The 20,102-nt window shown below is 46.9% G+C and overlaps 1 protein-coding gene across 2 annotated transcripts in view; it reads right to left on the bottom strand.

The window, feature by feature from the left end:
* ABL1 (ABL proto-oncogene 1, non-receptor tyrosine kinase) overlaps window positions 1-20,102 on the bottom strand; it is a 142,930-nt gene that overhangs the window by 7,569 nt on the left and 115,259 nt on the right. For both annotated transcript variants that reach the window (XM_072778350.1, XM_072778351.1), the window contains exons 4-8: window positions 15,164-15,436; window positions 6,598-6,682; window positions 5,580-5,757; window positions 3,436-3,620; window positions 803-955 (exon numbers count right to left, since the gene is read on the bottom strand). In XM_072778350.1, coding sequence (XP_072634451.1) covers window positions 803-955; window positions 3,436-3,620; window positions 5,580-5,757; window positions 6,598-6,682; window positions 15,164-15,436 — 874 coding nt within the window. The remainder of the gene's footprint in view (window positions 1-802; window positions 956-3,435; window positions 3,621-5,579; window positions 5,758-6,597; window positions 6,683-15,163; window positions 15,437-20,102) is intronic.

The raw sequence follows: 20,102 nt of genomic DNA, 5'->3' as shown, positions 1-20,102 counted from the left end.
GGCAGAGGGAGAAGCAGGCTCCATGCACCAGGAGCCCGATGTGGGATTCGATCCCGGGTCTCCAGGATCACGCCCTGGGCCAAAGGCAGGCGCCAAACCGCTGCGCCACCCAGGGATCCCAATTTGGTAAAATCTATCAAAATTTAAAATACAAATAGCCCTTTGAACCAACGGTTCAACTTTTAGAAATATCAGCATAATGCATGGAGATATATGTATGAGGGTGTTCATCCTTGCTTTGTTTATAATGGCAAAAGTCAAACAAACATGTAGAACAACCAAATGTCCACCAAAATGGGACTGGATGAATGAATAAATCATTTAATGGGGAGTTAAACAGCTATATAAAAAAATAGGTGGGGAGAGGGAGAGGTTTTTTGAAATACAGACACAAAAGATATGCCTGTCATACAGCTATGTGCAAAAAAAGTTGATGGAATGAGTTTATATATATAAATATACATAAAATTAAACCAACTAGACAAACACACCTGGAGCATTTACCTACTACAGCAGAATGTTTGGAAGTAGGGCCCAGGAATTTGTTTTTATTAATAAAAAATTCAAGTTTGGTATCCATCAATTCCATGTTTGCATTACAAACAAAAAAACACCCCCCACACATAAATACTATGTATAAACAACAAATAGACACTGAAAAAAGTCTGAGTGAATATGCACCGAACTGTACATTGCATGCTTTTGAAGAATGTGAATAAAGACAGGAAGGAGAGCACAATTTCTCTTGGGGAATATACTCGTGCCCACACAGAAGTTTCAGAACTGGCTGTGGAAGGCTCACATGCTCGCATGAGTTCGTAGACCTTCTCTGGGCAGCCTTCTGGGCGCTCCATGCGATAGTCCTTCTCTAGCAGCTCATACACCTGGGACAGGTCAATTCCTGGGTAAGGTGACATGCCATAGGTAGCAATTTCCCAAAGCAAGACTCCAAATGCTACGAGTAAAAAGAAAGAGAAAGGTGGTTCAAGATGTATGAAACTTAACTATTTTACATTTAAAATTGGTTACCTATGCAGTGGACATTGCAAACCAGGCACATTCTACCAGGCTCTTAATGACCAATAGCCCAGGACAAAATGAGACATTCAGCTAATAGCCTCCCCCCATCCAAAATGAGCTGAAGGGGAGAAGAAACTGGGTTGATTGGTCCCTCCAGTGTCCCTGAGGTAATCTAACCACCTTGCTGGGATTTGTGATGGAGGGAACTAAGGCCTGGAAGTCAGGAGGCCATTTCTACTTCTAGCTCTGATATCAACTAGCTAAGTGTCTAAGACAGAACACCTCTCCCTTCTGGTATACAATGTTGTCTCTACAATGTTCCTACTCTAAACATTTCATAAAAATCACATAAAATTGGGGTGCCTGGGTGGCTCAGTTAAATATCCAACTCTTGATTTCCACTTAGGTCATGATCTCAGGGTCATGAGATCAAGCCCGACATGGGACTCCATGCTCAGTGGGGAGTCTGCTTGAGATTCTCTCTTCCTCTCCCTCTGTCCCTTCCCTGACTCATGTCTTTAAAAAAAAACCTTAAGAAATCTTTGAGGGGGATCCCTGGGTGGCTCAGTGGTTTAGTGCCTGCCTTTGGCCCAGGGCATGATCCTGGAGTCCTGGGATTGAGTCCCACATCAGGCTCCCTGCATGGAGCCTGCTAGCCCCTCTGCCTGTGTCTCTGCCCCTCTCCCTCTCTCCCTCCCTCCCTCTCTCTCTCAGTTTCTCATGAATAAATAAAATCTTTAAAAAAAAAAAGAAATCTTTGAAAGTTCTAAAAGCCCAGATTATAGCCTTGAAATTCTAGCTCTCATTAAAGAGACCAGGACTTCTTGGGAGAAATTGGTGATTCAGGTCTAGGGCAGAGAATGACCATGGAATATCTTATTATTGCTCCAGACAGCATAGACACTATCAAAGACTACAAGGGTCTTGTCAAAAGAACCAGGAGCAATTAGAAGTTCCCACTGGCCAAAAAAGAGACAATCCGACTATCAATAAGGAAAATAACTACAGTGGATTAAAACATATCTATATGCACCCACGTGTTTGAATGGCATACATGACATGTTTGAGTATATACATGAGTATGTGTGTACATGTATGTACACATATGTACACACATGTATCATAATGTCACAAAAGAAAAAAACCCAAAACCTTACTTGGTCATCACTGGAGGGTATTAAAAAAACCGACTCATTTTCATGAACACTGGTAAGCAACGGCAAGGAAGCAGACAACGATGCCACCTTTCCTAAATGAACTGTACCCCCGAGTAACTAAACAGTAGATGAGGGTTTTCTTCTTACAGAAGTACTGAGCTAATGAGTGAATAAAAAGTGACAGAATTAGGGAATTACCATCTGGCAAATCCTAGTAAGTCAGTGATCTAGGCACTGGGTATCAGGAACTGCTAAAATCACACAAGAGAGGGAAAATCAAGCCCAGTGTAGCTGTTGATGAAAAAGCACACGACAGCACATGAAGCAGTCCTGCTGAAAGAGGCCAAATCTGAATATACTCCAGCTGTGGACCTCCTGCCCACTACTAGGAGTACAGAAGATAGAGGAATGTACTAAATCACAGCACAGGCATATGGTGTGGGAGACAAGTGAGGAGTTTTTTTTTTTTTTTTTTCAATAGGCAGCAAGGGAAGTGAAAAGACAGGGCAGGAGCTTGCAGACCACACGACACAGAGGGTGCATTGACCGCCCACCTTGTGTGAGCAGCACCTGGATCTCAACTCAGGTCATAAAGGTATGACTTTTACGACCCAACTGGAAATATAAACACTGACCAGATCGTGATACTCAGAAATTAGTCAATCTGGGGAGAAGGGTGGTTACAAAAACAACAACAACAAAAAAAACATCTCTGAGAGCTCATACTGAAATATTTAAGGATAAAATAATATGCTATCTGGAATTTGCTTCAAAATAATAAGGGTTGGGGGGTGGGGGGTAGAGGGTACAGGAGTACCAGGAGCTGATGGCCAGGAAAGGTGGGTGAGCATGCATGGGGCTCATGATGCAACTCTGCCTTCCTCAGTATATACTTCCTACCTGTCAAAATAAGTTCTTTAACAAAAGTAAAAATACTGGCTCAGAAGAGCCTGGGTGTCTGCAGGGTTGGCCAACTGCCCCCACAGACCTAAGCAGCACACTTCAGATGAAGGCACTAAGTTAGTAGAGGAGAAAAGAAGTTAATCCGAATTATTTTGGAAGAAAACATGGGTTTTTACTTCATTTTGGAGAAAACAGGAGTAAAGATTGTAAAGTGAGAAAGAAAGAGGAAATAAGAGAGAACTAAGTAATGAAGGAAAATAAGGAACAAGAAAGAGGCTGAGAAAAGGCAAGGAGAGAGAGAACAGAAGAGGACCCACCCTAGCAGGAGAGGACTGAGAGTAGCAGCAGCCCTTACCCCAGACGTCAGACTTGATGGAGAACTTGTTGTAGGCCAGGCTTTCTGGTGCTGTCCACTTGATCGGGAACTTGGCTCCAGCGTGGGCTGTGTAGGTATCCCCTGTCATCAATCTGCTCAGGCCGAAATCAGCCACCTTCACCAAGTGGTTCTCCCCTACCAGGCAGTTTCGGGCAGCAAGATCTCTGGGAAAAGAAAGCATTCATCCATGAGTATTGTGGTCAGCTTTCCCAGCTTTACAAATCCACCAGCAGCGAGTGAAGGCATACTGCTGACAACTGGGTCCAGTCCCCTGGGAACGTGTGTGTGTGTGTGTGTGTGTGTGTGTGTGTGTGTGTGTGAACACCCCACCAGGAATGGTACCTATCCCTCAGCATCCACCTGAGCTCCCACCAACGTGAGAGGCAGCAGAGAGTAGGTGGGAGCAAGTTCTCACCCTGGGCCTCTGTCATCCTCATCCTGACAATGAAGTTGATAATGGCAGCATCTACCTCTTAGGGTTGTTATGAGAGGTCATGAGTTAAAAGGTAAAGTGCTTCCACTGATGCCTACATATCTATGGCCACCTAAGGGTCTGCCCAGTTACACTAGCCCTACATCAGGCAAGGGGAAAAAAGGGAGTCTCCCCTTGGTCTAACCAGACTTGATAGAGGACAAAATAAAGCCCATGGCACTTTCCCCCAAATTGCGTTTTGCACTCTCCTAGTTTGTCCTGATGCTTATCCAAAGGTATTGTACAGGGCAGCCCTGGTGGCTTAGCAGTTTAGTGCTGCCTTCAGCCCAGGGGTGATTCTGGAGACCAGGGATCGAGTCCAACATCAGGCTCCTGCATGAAGCCTGCTTCTCTCTCTGCCTGTGTCTCTGCCTCTGTGTATCTCTCATAAATAAATAAAATCTTTAAAAAACAAAAACAAAGGTATCGTACAAATTCTGTCCTGTATAATTAGCTTGCTCTCGTCTCCTGATTGTCCCAGGGAGGTGGGAGTCTTAAGCTGTGGTTCGTGAAATCACAGGGCAAAATGGAAGGGAGGATGACAAGAGGCAGCACCTTTGGGTGATGGCTGCCTAAGATAGCCTGATCATCAGCAATCAGAGAGAAATTACACGCAGAAGACTTGTGCCTAACAGGATTTTGGTAAAGCATTTTAAGTTCATGAAATGAAGAGGGACTGGATCTAGCCATGCAAAGCAAACCAAAAGTCAAGAAATCTCAATTTGCAGCCTCAGAGGGTTCACGTTCTTGAGTGACAGGAGCAGGTGAATCAGGCTCTCATGCAGCACTGGAAATCTGTTTTACAAGGAATGGCCAGCCTCTCACACATGCTCCTCGTATTCCTCACTATGAAATCTCATGTATGGGTTTCATACTTGAGTTAATTGAGTAGGAAAGCTCACAGCGCTGGTGTGGAGAACATCTTGCATAAAAGTCACTGGCAAAGCCCATCAGGCTCTGTCCTGCTTAGGCCATCACTGTGCTAAGGAGCCATTTCCACCAGCAAGGAATGCGAACACCAAGATAATTGTGGCACACTTGAAGGTCAAAGCACTCCAGCCTTCAAAACAGCAAAGATGCTTAATTTAGAACCACATATCCACAGTTCTGACGATCATGGAAACATCCCTGAACTACAGGACAGCAAGTTAAGTGGATAATGAAATGACAATAAAGAGAAAGGAGGGAGAAAACACACAAAAACAAAGCCTGTGCACCGGCTGTGACTGTGATCCTGTGTAGAAGCAACACCAGCCTCCCTGTGGGAGGTCATGACTGGTGAGCGCCCGCCTGGCAGGTACACCAAGCACTCTGCTTCCCAAGGAGCACTGATTATTAGGAAGGATGCCTTTGATGAACTTCATTTAGTATTCCACTTAGTCCAAAAAGGTGCTAAGGGGGAAATATTTCTTACCGCCAGGATCCACTGCTTGGTGGGTCCAGGGTCCAGGCCTGCTGAATCTGGTCCTGGACACATACCTGAAGCCAGTGAGGTCAGGAACCCAGCATTTGCTTTCGTTCTGTGCCACTGGCACTAAAGCAAGAGGCTGCGCCCTAAAACCTTGCAGGTTGCAGCTTTTTGTAAAAGATTGCCCAGGCCCCAAGCTTGCTCCATGGCTCTGTGGGGAGGGCTGCTTCGCCAGGCTCCTACCTGTGAATGAAGTTTTTCTTCTCCAGGTACTCCATGGCTGATGAGATCTGAGTAGCCATGTACAGCAGCACCACAGCGTTCACCTCCTGCCGGTTACACTCTCTCAGGTAATCCAACAGGTTCCCATAGGTCATGAACTCAGTGATTATATAGAACGGGGGCTCTCGGGTGCAGACACCTGCCAATAAGAAAGACATCGAGGGCTTCAGTGTGCTGCTCTGTTCCTGAGTGCACCAATCCCGGAGAAGACAGAATGACAGAAAAGGGCTCCTGAAATGGGTTCTGTGTCTGCCCCTAAGTCTAGGGCCCAACCTCTACCACAGTTGCAAGCAGCACTCATGGCTTGTGATCAGGCTCCTATGGGAGGGATGTGGCCATGCTCTGTTCTTCTTCTCAGGCCCTTGAACTCCAACAGAAGAGGCTGCCACTGAGTTCAGAAGCAAAGGTCCAGCACACACCAAACAGCCTACACCACTGTCAGTTCACCCCTGCACTATGATGGCTACTTAACAGAATAACTCCAGTGAAGGGACTCTGGAAAATTCCAGTCTCAGAAGCCATACGAGATTTGCTTTTGACTGCTTTTAAGTATTGACAAAGTAATAATCTACTCCCTCGCCTCTCTCCCTCTCTTAAAACAAACAGCGGGGTCCCAAGGTGGCTCTTGGTTTTGGTGCAGGTCGTGATCTCAGGTCCTGAGACCGAGCTTCTTGCTGGGCTCCACACTGGGTGTGGAATCTGCTTAAGATTCTTTCTCCCTCCCCAACTAACCCCGTCTCCTCTCAGGGGGGGAAAAAAAAAAGGACGGAATGAAGGAGAAAGAAAAAAATGAGTAATATATTCTCTCTCTCACACACACACACCATCCCACACTGGCCTCCTTTTTACCACAGGCTGAGTGTTAGCAGAGGACAGATGTCCACATTAGAAATCTTCATGCACCTCTTCTTTCACAGCGCCTGCATCACCCCAGAGGGTTTAATTAAAAGGCCCTCTCTCCAGAGCTCTGCACACTCACCGAGTAACTGTACTAGATTAGGGTGCTTGATCTCTTTCATTACTGCAGCTTCTTTCAAGAACTCTTCCACCTCCATGGTGTCCTCCTGTGAGGAAAAGAGGGGTGAAGTTGTTTCAGCAAGGAAAGTATTTAAGTAGGAAGGTACAGCTTGAATGGTTAATACAACTGGAGCTTTGGCCAACCACCACCCTGGCCCACCAGTGCCGGCCTGCACATTGCTCTGGACAGGGCCCCTACAGATGATCATTGCCCCAGCAGCACAGAGGATTATTCTCCTTTGTTGCTGAACTCGGGAATTCTCACCCGGGACCATAAATACATGTTGGCAACTTGTTTCTGGGGGCTGCTATGTAGAGGCTATTTCTATTCCCATAAGGAATAGGTGGTTTCCAAGGAGTCCTAAAGCACTTAACATAAAAAAATCTACAACCACCTGAAGAATCAGAAACACAATTTAATGGAAGAGACCCTGATGACATAAAAAGATACTATCCTACCAAATAAGACCCACACCTCAAAACATGAAAGAGGACACTGAACTGCAGAGGATTCTGAAAGCCTGGTGTCATTAGGGGATCTTAATGAAGCAATCACTACCACTTACCTGGTCCTTTTCCTCAGGTCCTAAGATAATCCTCCACAGCAGCCCCCCTAACAACGGAGTCACAAGGATCATCACATAGGTCATGTTTTAGCAAGTTCACTGTATCTAAATGCCACGCAGAGACAAAGATATGAGCAATTGCCCAGAGCAAACTTGATGCTATTTCCCCACTCTGGAGTGCTGTGCGCCTAGCCCTACACATCGCTGTTGGCACTACCACACAGAAGCCTGTGGCTTGGGTCACGTACACCTCTTTTGACTTAAAGAACTGACTGTCCGCTGATTGATCACCACAATCAGAAGCAGGTGGGGGGGACTGACCTGGTCAGTCTGCTGCCAGAGCCTGGCTATAAAGGCCAGCAGGAGAAGCAGGACACCTCCCTCCAAGTTTCAACATGGAATCTGAATTTGTCTGGAGAGAAAGACTGCATGGCAGATGGGGAGTGAATGTCCGGAAAACTAAACTCGCCCGAGAGGAAAGCTTTATCAACCTTTTTTTTTTTTTTTTAAATACTAATTTATTTATTTGAGAAAGAGAGAGAGTGTGTATGCATGCACGTAAGCACGCACACAGGGACGGGCAGAAGGCGAGAGAAACCTTAGCAGACTCCCTTTTGAGCGTGGAACCCCACGTGGAGCTTGATCTCATGATCCCGAGATCATGACCTGAGCTGAAACCAACAGCCAGCCGGACACTACACTGACCAGCCACCCAGAGGCCCCTTTATCAACTTTATTTTCAATGTGGCACCTTATAGATTTCCAGAGGACAGGTCATCCTCCACCTAGTGTGCCTGTTGCAGTCATGTTTATAAGCGGAGCATGACCGCTGAGGACACGTGTCAGCCCATTAGCACTCAGCTTAGGGCTGTGAGGCTGAAACTCAGAAACAATTTACTGCTCTTTAACAATGGTCAGTTGTTCTGATGTCAAACATCATTGGTAGTCTCCGTGTCAAGCCGTACGGGATAAGAACTCATCTTTGCCACCGCCCCATTGGCTGTTCAATTCTTCAGAGTCCTCTCTGCTCCTTAACATGCTCAGCAGGCCATGCTGCTGGTGCATGGGGCACTCTGATCCACCGGGTGACATGCTAATGTCAAAGGCTGGAGAGCAAATGCCTGCCAGAGTTGGCAAGTCAATGCTGCTCACGTAAGGACTGGGGGCTTCAAGAACCTTGCCTGGACAACAATATGTTCAAAACGTGGCTCTCAAATAAAGCTTTCTAGGCAAGTGGGGTTTTCCTTTTTTAAAGTACCGCATAATAAACCACCCATAGTGAAGTCATTTCAGAAAAATCATGTGCTCTTATAGCTGCTGGCTCTTTTCTAAAAGAACCATGTCTGGATCCTGAGAGGCGTGGACTCGTAAAAGGAACAATGCGGCTTTCAAAAGGCACCCTTTCCTCTTTTTGTCTCATTCTCCCCTCATTCACACACAAGCACGTCCACGTGTGGACAGTATAAATAATTCCTTGTTTGTTTCTTTCAGGATGATCTGCATGAACTTGTCTCCCCCTGCTGGAATCCCGCCTGGTTCAATTTACAACAGAAAGTATTAGCAGCATTCAGACTTTTGTAGCTGTATTAAACTGGAAGCAGCCTGATGCTATTCTGTTCTATCCCTTTCCTTTTATCTAAAAACTTTCTATCACCTTTTTTTTTTTTAATTTTACTTATTAGAGAGAGAGAGAGAGAGAGGCAGAGACACAAGCAGAGGGAGAAGCAGGCTCCATGCAGGGAGCCTGACATGGGACTTGATCCTGCGTCTCCAGGATCAGGCCCTGGGCTGCAGGCGGCGCTAAGCTGCTAAGCCACCGGGGCTGCCCTCCATCACTCTTTTTGAAAAGTCTTCCATTTACAGAGTAAAATAAAATTAACTCTGATCAATTAGGGTGAAAGCAACACTGAGTGAACACTGACTTTCATCCCCGTCTATTGGGAGAGTGGTGGGTCAGCCAGGCTGTCCTCGCAGGGATGGAACAGCCTGGGCCCGATGCAAATGAAGGCCTGGCTGGTACGGGGGGCAAGTAGGTCAAGAGGATGGCCTCTGAGTTACACAGATCAAGCCCTGCCACTGCATGGCCACGCTAAGTCACTCACGTGCCAGGTAAGGGAGATTTCTCTGAACGTCCCCTTCTCATCCACAAATGGGGAGAAGGGCAGCACTTGCCTTGTGGGCAGCACTCCATCAGCAAGACCCACTTGGACTGTAAGGAAGACAGGTGATCTCTATTCCTGGGAAGCAGGCTAATACAATTCCTTGCATAAAACAGACTGGGTCTTGAGTTAACGCTGCTGTTTCTTTCTCACAGATACATATTCTCCAGACCCAGGTTCTCACCCAGAGTGCTTTCTTTCCATTTCACCCTTTCTGCTCACTGGCTTCCCCCGAGCATAGGCATCCTTCGGCATTAACAAAGCGCGGTGTTCCTGAAAATGGCTCAGCGTCCCACTGGTGCTGTGCAGCCTTGAGTGCCTTTCATGCTGCTCTCAGGGACCGTGGCCCCGGAGTAGGCTCCACAGAGAGCTGCTTCCACATCTGTCCCCCAGTTCTCAACATGAGGTGAGCAAGGCTATCACTACAGTGAGGTGCCATCCCACAGCCTGCAGCAATGGGGCTGCAGAGACCAGGCAGAGGCACTGAGCCAGGCTGAGGAAGGTGGTTCACCAACCAGATGCATGAGCAACCACCGCACACAGAAGCCCCAGAGCTCTGGCCCTCGAGCACACAGGTGTATCCTGCTCATAGTCAGGATGGAATCCACTGTAAGAGTGAGCAACACAGAAACGGTGGGCTCTGAGATACACAGCCCCTCTCCCTGTGCACAGCCCCCTCAGGGAGCCAGAGGGCCAGAGCATGTGACTGTCCAGTGCCATCATGGAAAGCCCTTCCTTCTCTGCTCATTTTGGGAGTTCTCTAATAGAACTAATTTCCTGGGGAAAAACACAACAAGCAAGAACCAAACCCAAACAGACTGCCTTGGCAAGGGCAGGGTAATCAAAGCACTTTGCCAACACTGCTGGCTGAGTACAAAGTGGTGTATGCTCCTCAATCTAGGATACTCTGGGGAGCTGACCACCAGGACAGTCTCCACATGCCTAACAAGAAGAATCCCTGTGGCACTGTCTGTAATAGCAAAGTACTGGCAAGGACACAAATGCCCACTGAAAGCTGATATACATTAAACTGTATCTGTGCAAAAACAAGACCACCTTATGTACACTGATGAGGAACTTCAGGATACACGGACACGAGAAGGCACAGTGCAGTGTCTATAGCCTGCTGCCATATGGTTAACAAAGATACCCCCATGTGGACTATTTCTGCAAAGTCACAAAAATCAAGGGTGGAAGATACCATGTGTGCATGTTACCTATTTGCATACATAGGTAAAGAAAATGAGCACAATAGGTAAAGAGTAAAATAGGTAAAGAAATGAGTACAATTTTAAGTCTTAACACTTTTCAACAATGTTATTTTCCACTATTTTAATGGTTAAATCTTTCAGTTGCTTATGAGTCAGTCCTGATGCCACACTAAATCAACAGTAGTCTTTCTCAAATTCTAAGACTTACAGAACTGTTTCATAGAAAAAAGACATGTAAACAAATTTTCAGAATACAGCTTATATGAAATGTGGGGCTTTCCTGTACTTAAGAGTCGGTTCTCTCAGGTATATCCTACCTGTGACACTGATAATCACAGGTAGAGTGAAGTCTACAACCTGCTGCATTCCATCAGAACTCAAACTAGCAGTTCCCAACAGTGGGTATCTGCTTTAGTTCCACTTTTCCACCCACTGGGGTCAGCCTCATGCACTCCTGTCTCTCCGGATCTCTCTGGTCTCAGGCCCCGATGGTACAGGACCCAGGGGCTGCCTGGTGCTGTGCTGCTTCAAGAGGCACCATCATCACAAAACAGGCAGGGTGTGTAGCACAGGAGCAGACACAGACTCAGGTGTCCAGTCGAGTCCTGGAAAGAAAGGACGCAGCTGCAGCCTGAGGGGAATTGAATGGGGGTAGGGAAGGGAACTTCTAAGATGCTGAACTGTGGTTTGTGCGTTTTTCACAGCTTATGAGGAATAGGAACACAAATGACAGTTAAAGAAAGAAGAAAGGAGCCAGGCTTTGAGGCAGGATGCCTGGGCCAGAATCCTGGCTCTGCGGTACCTCATTAGCTAACACCAGGCCAGTTACCCAGCCTCCTACCACTGTAGTTTCCTCAGGCCTGAAACAGTGGTGACAGGAGAACCATACCCTTACGATGGGTGAAAGGATGAAAAGAGAGGCTACAAATGGGAGCACTCAGACTCTGCCGGGCACATGGTAAGAGCTCAATAAACATTAGCCAAGGGGCGCCTGGGTGGCTCGGTCACTTATGGGGCTGCCTTCAGCTTGGGTCATGATCCCAGGACCAAGCCCCATGTTGGGCTCTCTCCTCAGCCAGGAGCCTGCTTCTACCTCTCTCTCTCTCTCTCTGCCTGCCCCTCCCCACCCCTGCTTGTGCTGCCAAATGGATAAATAAAATCTTTAAAAACAAAAACAGGGACACCTGGATGGCTCAGCAGTTGAGCATCTGCCTTCAGCGCAGGGTGTGATCCCAGAATCTGGGATCGAGTCCCACATCGGGCTCCCTGCGAGGAGCCCGCTTCTCTCTCTGCCTGTCTCTCTTTCTCTCTGTGTGTGTCTCTCATGAATAAATAAATAAAATCTAAAAATAAAATAATAAAATAAAATAAAATAAATAAAATAAAATAAAATAATAAAATAAAATATAAAATAAAATAAAATAAAATAAAATAAAATAAAAACAAAAACACCCCAAACATTAGCCATTACTGTCATTTAGAACCCACTCAAAGTTCTCAACTTCTCTAGTGGAGACAAATGCCAAAAATAGTGATATAATCTTATTGGACAAGTGGGAAACCTATTGTAGAAATGTGCTTTGTGCAGGGGAGGCAGAAAAGGGAATAATTTATTTAGCAGTTGCTTAGTACCATATTTTGGGATGACATACATCTCTAGAATATGATGCATTCCCTTTTCCCTAATTAGCTATCAGCGGGGGTGATGACTCCCAGAGATCCATGCGAGATTCTGTAACTTTTTTTTTTTACCAACTGTGCAACCATAAAGTTAATAGAGCTCTCGGGGAAAACCATCAAAAGTATAATAAAGTTTAATAATACATCATTAGAGAAATATATTCTAAAAGGCACTCAACTTCCAGATAATTCTGATTCACTGGTGTAAGAAAGCCACCACCACCAGAGAACTCTGAGAGGGGTCTCTTCTCTGGAACACCCATCTTCAGTTCCTCAGCAAACAATCCACAGCATCAGCTGCTGGGCTGTGTTTTTCCCATATTTCAAGTTGTGCAAACTCACCCTCTTTCTAAAGTTTCCAAATAAGTCTTTCCTGGATGGACACCTCACTAATTTTGTGCTTCTATCTTCCTTGTTTCATTTTTGCAAATTATGGCACATGTGTGGGTAATGCCTGGGCCTTTACCAGTCTCTCACTCTGGTCAAAACCCAAGGCTGGGGGGATCCCTGGGTGGCTCGGCGGTTAAGCTCCTGCCTTCAGCCCAGGGTGTGGTCCTGGAGACCCGGGATTGAGTCCTGCATGGGGCTCCCTGCATGGAGCCTGCTTCTCCCTCTGCCTGTGTGTCTGCCTCTCTCTGTGTCTATCTCTCATGAATAAATAAAATCTTGAAAAAAAAAAAAAAAAAAAGACCCAAGGCTGGGCCTGCTCTCCGACCCTGTGTGACCCTGTGCCAGATGGAAACGCTGGAGCACATGCACACATCTCTCCCTGGCCTCATCTGGTCTGCGGGAGGCAGGGCAACAGCTCTTTCATTTTTTCTAAGGCTCGCCAACGTAGTCATCTTTGGGAAGTGTAAATCCAATCATCTGGGCATCAAAACCTTCAATGTGCCCCACTGCCTCTGAGGTAACGTCCTAGCTCCATAGCCAGTTCAAACCCTGTGACTTTGCGCGGGCTCTCTGCTGTCCACCTCTGTCTAGGCCTCTGCTCCCCTGGCCGATTCCTGTTCCTGGCCTATGGCGCCAACTATGGTTCCCTTCCTGTGTTCCCCCTGCCAAGTGGAGCTCAGCAGTGGTGCCCGCTCCCCCATTCCCAAGCTCCCATCTCTAATCTGGTACCTATCGAACCAGACTGTGGTTACCGTCATATTGCCTATTTCTCCTCCTAACTACACTGCTCTACTACCTAGATTGGCCTGAGGTGAACAACTCTATTTTCACAATCCCAGGATTAAGCCCAGGGCCTAGTGAACAGAAGAATACAGTGAACTCAATAAATGCTTATTGTCTTTTCAAAAAATCGTGTCTGGAAAGTATCCAGAAGTCCTCAAGGTGACCTCAAATCATGTCAGCCCCAAACATACAAGTATCAGTCCTGCCCTAAGGACTGGTCTAAGGGGGCACAATCGATAGGAGTGCCAGGAAGCCACCCTTGGTTTCTAGAACGAAATGTGATCCTTTCTCTGAAGCTGTCACTTTATATCAGCCAGAAACCATAATTCCCACTTTACTGTGCCTCTGAGTAAAGGCAGCAGGGAAATAAGAGAGTCCCTAATAGGCAAGTGATCTGACTTCAGCAGTCTCCAAGTGTGTGTCCCACAGACTTCAGAGAAGTCTGTGCATGCACCTGGGTCCCTTCTAGCTGTGGATGTTTCCATTCTTCTAGTCCAGTGACTACAGGGTCCCTCTTAATCTCTGTGCACAAGTAGTACAATTGGTTCGTTTAAAGCAAGTGAAAATAGGGCAGCCCTGGTGGCGCAGTGGTTTAGTGCCACCTGCAGCCTGGGGTGTGATCCTGGAGACCCGGAATCGAGTCCCGCATCGGGCTTCCTGCATGGGGCCTGCTTCTCCCTCTGCCTGTGTCTCTGCCTCTCTCTCGTTCTCTCTGAATGAATAAATAAATCTTTAAAAAAATAAAAAATAAAGCAAGTGAAAATAGTGCAGGTCAACACTAGGGGATGCTCTGACCACAGGTAAAAGCTCAAATCACATTCAGAAGGCAGAGGGTTGCAAGTGAAACCCTTGGTTGGCCACCTAAAGATTTCAAAGGACTTCAAACACACCTAAAAACTACAAGCCCCACACCTGGGTGGAGAGGGCGAAGGTCCTAGTTAATAAGAACAACTTGGATGGGGCAGCCTGGTTTGGCTCAGCAGTTTAGCCCTGCCTTCAGCCCAGGGATCAAGGGATCAAGCCCCACATCGGGCTCCCTGCATGGAGCCTGCTTCTCCCTCTGCCTGTGTCTCTGCCTCTCTCTCTCTCTCTCTCTTTCTTTCTGTGTGTCTCTCATGAATAAATAAATAAAATCTTAAAAAAAAAAAAAAAAGAATGACTGGACACTGCCTGAGTTAGTAAGAAGGCATCCCTCATGATTTTCCACACCTCCATTTCCAGAAATCTACACTCCCACTACACAAAACTGGAACCTGCTAGGAACACCCAATGCACTTGCCTTTCAAATCTGCCAACAAAAATCCACAGAAGAGTCAAATGCATTTTGGTTAAATCTCCCTTCTTTCAAATCTTAGTTTCTTCCTCCTCTTTCTCTTAACTGTCAATAGGAAATGATCTAAATGCCAAACAGAACAAAAACTCACAGCTTTAAAAGAATCTTGCCATATGATGAAAACACTTCTCCAAATGACTCATCTTTTTTACACCAAAAAACCACAGCACTTCTCAGTTCTCACTGTATCACACTGAGTCTGGGAGAGGGACTGCCCCCATTCGAAGAAAAGGACCACAGGGGCCCAAAGAGGCACTTCCCGGGCACCAGTTACCCCTAGGACCTGAGCACAGGAGCAGGCCACCCGGAGAGCAGCACCACCACACTCCAGCACCCGCCGCGACAAACCATGAGAAACCGTATTTAGCCATGGTACCGCGAGCGGCAGCAGCAGTCCCAAGCTTACCTTCAAGGTCTTCACAGCTACTGTCAGGCTGTATTTCTTCCATACACCCTCGTACACCTCCCCGTACTGGCCTCCACCCAGCTTGTGCTTCATGGTGATGTCCGTGCGCTCCATCTCCCACTTGTCGTAGTTGGGGGACACGCCGTAGACAGTGGGCTTGTTGCGCTTGGGAGCTGGGTAATGGAGAGTGGTGATGAGCCCGTCTGCCACAGTCGAGTGATGATGAACCAACTCCGCCAAGGTGTTGAAGCGGCTCTCTGAGGAGACGTAGAGCTGAGGGAAACAGGGACAACTTTCAGCTCCCAGAGTGCACACAAACCCAAACAACTCCAATGAACCAGCTCTGCTAAGCCTAAGTCATGGCACAGCAAAACCTCAGATAAATAGCTTTCCACACAGGATGGAGCGTGCAGAAAACCACCTATACTGTGTTTCTCTACACCGGCTGTAATGCACTTGTGAAAGCAGAAAGAACCAACAAAATGCCTCAGTGCCTTTGCATCTGCTGTTCCCTCAGCCTGAAATCTTCCAGCCACCTAAGCATTACATGCCTGGTTCTCCTCTGATCCCAAGCCCGGCATAAATATCATTATTGCTGCAGTCACCTGACTGGTCATCGCCCAGCACTCGTTATCATATCACATCTATTACTTCTCTGCATTGTATTCACCTGCTTATTTGCTTACTTACTTCCTGCCAATGACCTCCTAGAATGTCAGCTTCATGAGAGTAGAGCCCTAAGCTGTTTTTATCCTGTGTCCCCAATGTGGAGAACAAGAAATGAGCACATAATAAATAAATTTGTTGATTAAATTAATGAAGACTAGAATTCACTATGTATTTGCTGACTGGAAAAGAAATTAAATTTTTAATAATTATGCTTATTACTTAAAATCTCTAATTTATAACTGTAGAACTATCCAGAACTATGCAGTAATCAGAAACGGAAACCACTAAATAAAACATAAATCTCGGGATCCCTGGGTGGCGCAGCGGTTTGGCGCCTGCCTTTGGCCCAGGGCGCGATCCTGGAGACCCGGGATCGAATCCCACGTCGGGCTCCCGGTGCATGGAGCCTGCTTCTCCCTCTGCCTGTGTCTCTGCCTCTCTCTCTCTCTCTGTGACTATCATGAATAAATAAATAAATAAAAATCTTTAAAAAAAATAATAATAAAACATAAATCTCCTTCTCATTCTTATTCTTACACCCTCAACTGGGGCTAAGTAGCATCAGAGGTCCAGACATGCCGACCCCAGCTGGACGCCCCTGTGGGATGCCCCAGTCAGCACCCTCCAGAAATGGAGTGGGGCAGGAGAGTGGTACTGGAGGCCTGCACAAAGGCCACGTAGCCACCTCTGCTGCGGGGAAGCAAGCAGAGGGGCTTGCAGACACAAGCACATGTGAGCCTCTGAGATCTACGGTGGGCACGAACCTACACGTGGAGTCTGTCCATGGGTCATTCTGGTCGGATGCACTGGGAAAGGAAAAAGGAAAGGAGCAGGCTGACAGAAGCAGGTGTGGATGGGGACGGCTAGTTTTCTTCTTCTTTGGTTCATTTCAGTACGGTGGTGGGGGAATGCTTCCTTTGCAAAAAAACAATTCCATGTTAAAATCTACACAGGACATCTGGGCTCCAGGCAGACAGCAGGTAACTGAACCTACCAGCTCATGATGGGCAGTCAGTGATTGCAGAAGGTGGGAAGGACATTAAAAATCACGACTTGTCCTGACTATAGACACAGAGGAAGAATACGTGTTTGGAACAGCGGTAACCCATGGGGAAAGAGGGAGAAAAAGGAATAGGCTGAGTCAGCTGTAGCTGTAGTATCTCTATTACTTAAAAACAGAAAAAGGAAGAAAAACCTGAAACTCATGGCAGGGTTGGTTATGGAAGGCTCCATCACTTCTGGTATGTTTGTAATATTAGATAATTGAAATAAAAGAAAAAATATTAACAAATACATGAGTTTATCCCATTTATAACCCTCAAGAAGATAAAGAGAATGCTCTATTTTTTAATTTTTTGCTCGGGGAGATAACAAACAGATGTTTAAAACTCAGGCAAGGGGAAAAAAAAAAACTCAGGCAGGGAAGCCTGGGTGGCTCAGCAGTTGAGCGTCTGCCTTCAGCTGAGGGCATGATCTCCGGGTTTGAGGATCGAGTTCCACATTGGGCTCCCTGCGAGGGGCCTGCTTCTTCCTTTGCCTATGTCTCTGCCTCCTCTCTCTGTGTGTCTTTCTCATGAATAAATAAAATCTTTTAAAAATAAATAAATAAATCTCAGACAAGTCAATGACAGACTCTGACTTAGAGGTTTGTAATATACAATCTTCTGGTTGCAATCCTACTAAAATACAATTCTGAGCAACCCAAGAATTTGTCCAGAAAGACCCCATAGCTCTGGGAACTTGTCCCTCTGTAAGATGGCAGCCCTCAATGGCAGGACCGTTCAAGGTGAGGAGAGGACCCACCAGGAAGCCCTTACACCTCAGACAACCTCAGTCTCTAGGGACACGTGACAAGTCACACTCAGGGCCCAGAGTGAGTGCACAAAGGTGCTGAGGGGAGGTGCGGAAGAATCAGCACCGCTGAGCCTGCGCCTGGCCTGACGTCCACGGCCCTCTTGTGAGTGGGCACTGCTGACACAAGTACAGTTCAGAGAGAAGACAGAGAGGCATATGGGGACAGCGGCTAATCCTGCCTCTCTCTAGAAAAGCCTGTCATTTGTCCATTTACTTCACTTCATGTGGCAAGTGTTCTAAGCCATCTTCTTTTGGGGCAGCTCAGCTGCTGATGTTTTCACTTCCGTGGAGGGTAGAGCCTCCCTGGCTCGCTCCCTGGCATCACAGCACCCCTCCCACCTCGGACATCGCTGGCATGGTGCGTCCATTTCATTTGCTGGACTCCTGAGGTTGGTCACCAGGGAGCAAGGCTCATTACCTACCTCTCCCTGTCAGCTTGAAAGGAGTGTTCCCCAACCCAAGGATTAAGTTCCTTCCTTCGCACAGAATGCTAATGGCTCCTCCAAGCCCTAGTTATGCAGAATTTGTTCCTGGTCTCCTCTGATTCCCTCAGAGGTGCTCCTGTTAGAGATTTCAGAGTTGTAGCAGGTTTCACTGAATGGGCCTACTTTATATCCTTTTCAATAATTAAATTTACAGGCCCTGTGACTTAGTTCATCTTTCAAAATAAAATCTGCATACCAACACTTATTAAATATTAAAACTACTCTCCCTTCTCAATGCACTGCACAGCCACCTTCTAATAGTTAAGTTTGCTTGCTGGCTTCCTTCTGATTAGTTCTGGGTTTTGAGCACTGTGCTAGTGAACTGGGTCATCTATATCAGGAATTCCTGGCATGCTCGGAGAAGAAAGTGAAATTAGCATTATGAATGGCATGTCATTATGCTATGCACCTGGTTACATAAATACTCTGGGTGATCAGCCAGGACCGGGCCTCCTCCTGATCATGCAGGAACCTGGAAGATAGGATTTGTCAGAGAAACTCACCAGAAACAGCTTTCCCCGACAGCCAGACTTATAGGCTTATCAGCACTCGGACCTCAGAGACCCATACCCGGGATGTACTGCTTACAGGCTGCTGGGCCAGTAAGCAAAATTACCTTGACACTGTCTCACATTCCAGCAGGAGGGCAGGACTTAGAAATTAAGCAGTACTTAATAGTGCTCACAGTCTCCTCGACAAGGGAAGGTCAGTCACGTTTGAGCAGGCTTTTCATTGGGATGCCTGCACCTGCCAAACCACTGTCAGGGTCGGTAAATCTTAAAAATTCAAGAGGCTCTACAGTTGGCCCATCCCGCCACCTCTGCTAAAGTTTAAGCCCAAATTCCATTCCTGTCAACCTGAACCTGTCACTACAGCAGACTGAAAATAAATGTCACCTGGGAACCTCTTTGAAGAAAAGGAAAGACTCTATCTATCAACGGCTATAAGGTATTGTGGAACTTGACAGTGGCATCCCAGAAAAGTAAATAAAGTGTAGACACAAATAACCGGAAGAGCTAAAATGATTCAGGTAGCGGGTGGCAAAGAAAATCAGCCTTCAATTCCACCACGCTGGCAGAGAGCCCCGAGAACGACAGTCGGATCCCGAGGTATGTGGGGGTTTTCAAGACCATCAAGACTCCTTGGAGCAGCGATGGCTCCGTGTGATCTGGGCCTTGCAAGAGTCCAGCTTGAAGCTCCCCAAGCCCTGGGCTGGCTGACCAGCCACAATTGCCGCTGAAGCTCAGGAACATGACAACAGAGGTAAACCAGGGCCAAGAGGGTGGAGGCAGAAAGAAATCTTTTGGGGCCTTAGAGAAGAATCTTCTAAATTCAGTTGTTTTCTGAAGATTAGCTATTTGAAAATAAGCATTAAGCTTATGCAACCCTAGCCTGTCTCTCCTACCAACCTTAAATTTTCCCCTCAGAAATCCAAAAAGGATTGCATCAAAGCTCTGTTATGTGAGCTTTTTTCAGTGCCGAGCCACACTGTCTCATGCATTGCTGTAGTACCTCGCCCAATACCTCTGATACTGTCCCACTCATTCCAGGAACATGATCCCACTGACACAGCCCCTCAAGTGCTGCCCTCCCAGAGAGGCGCCTCCGCAGATGGCCGGGACTGATAACCCCGTGGGCTGAGACGTCCCCGGGTGCTTGGACAGCAGAAAGGGAGAGTCTCTGCCAGGGAGGGAGGGAAGAAGGCAGGAGGCCTGGGCCACTTGGATGAGTTGCCCAGGGGTGGATGCTGCCTGAGCAAATGAGTTCCCTGTGCTCCACCTGGAATGAAAGGAACCCCTGGCACATACCAGCTGTTAGACAGAGGGGCTGGCATCCCCATCGGACAGTTCTCAAATCCTGTGAATCATGCTTCCCACATGCAGACCTTGCTCTCTCCCTCTGAATGGTATTTGGGACCAACCCCCAGCTAA

This window comes from Canis lupus, chromosome 16 (assembly GCF_048164855.1).
Source record: "Canis lupus baileyi chromosome 16, mCanLup2.hap1, whole genome shotgun sequence".
NCBI lineage: Eukaryota > Metazoa > Chordata > Mammalia > Carnivora > Canidae > Canis > Canis lupus.
The sequence above is the reverse complement of the archived record's forward strand: the minus strand, read 5'-3'. Positions and strand labels throughout refer to the sequence as shown.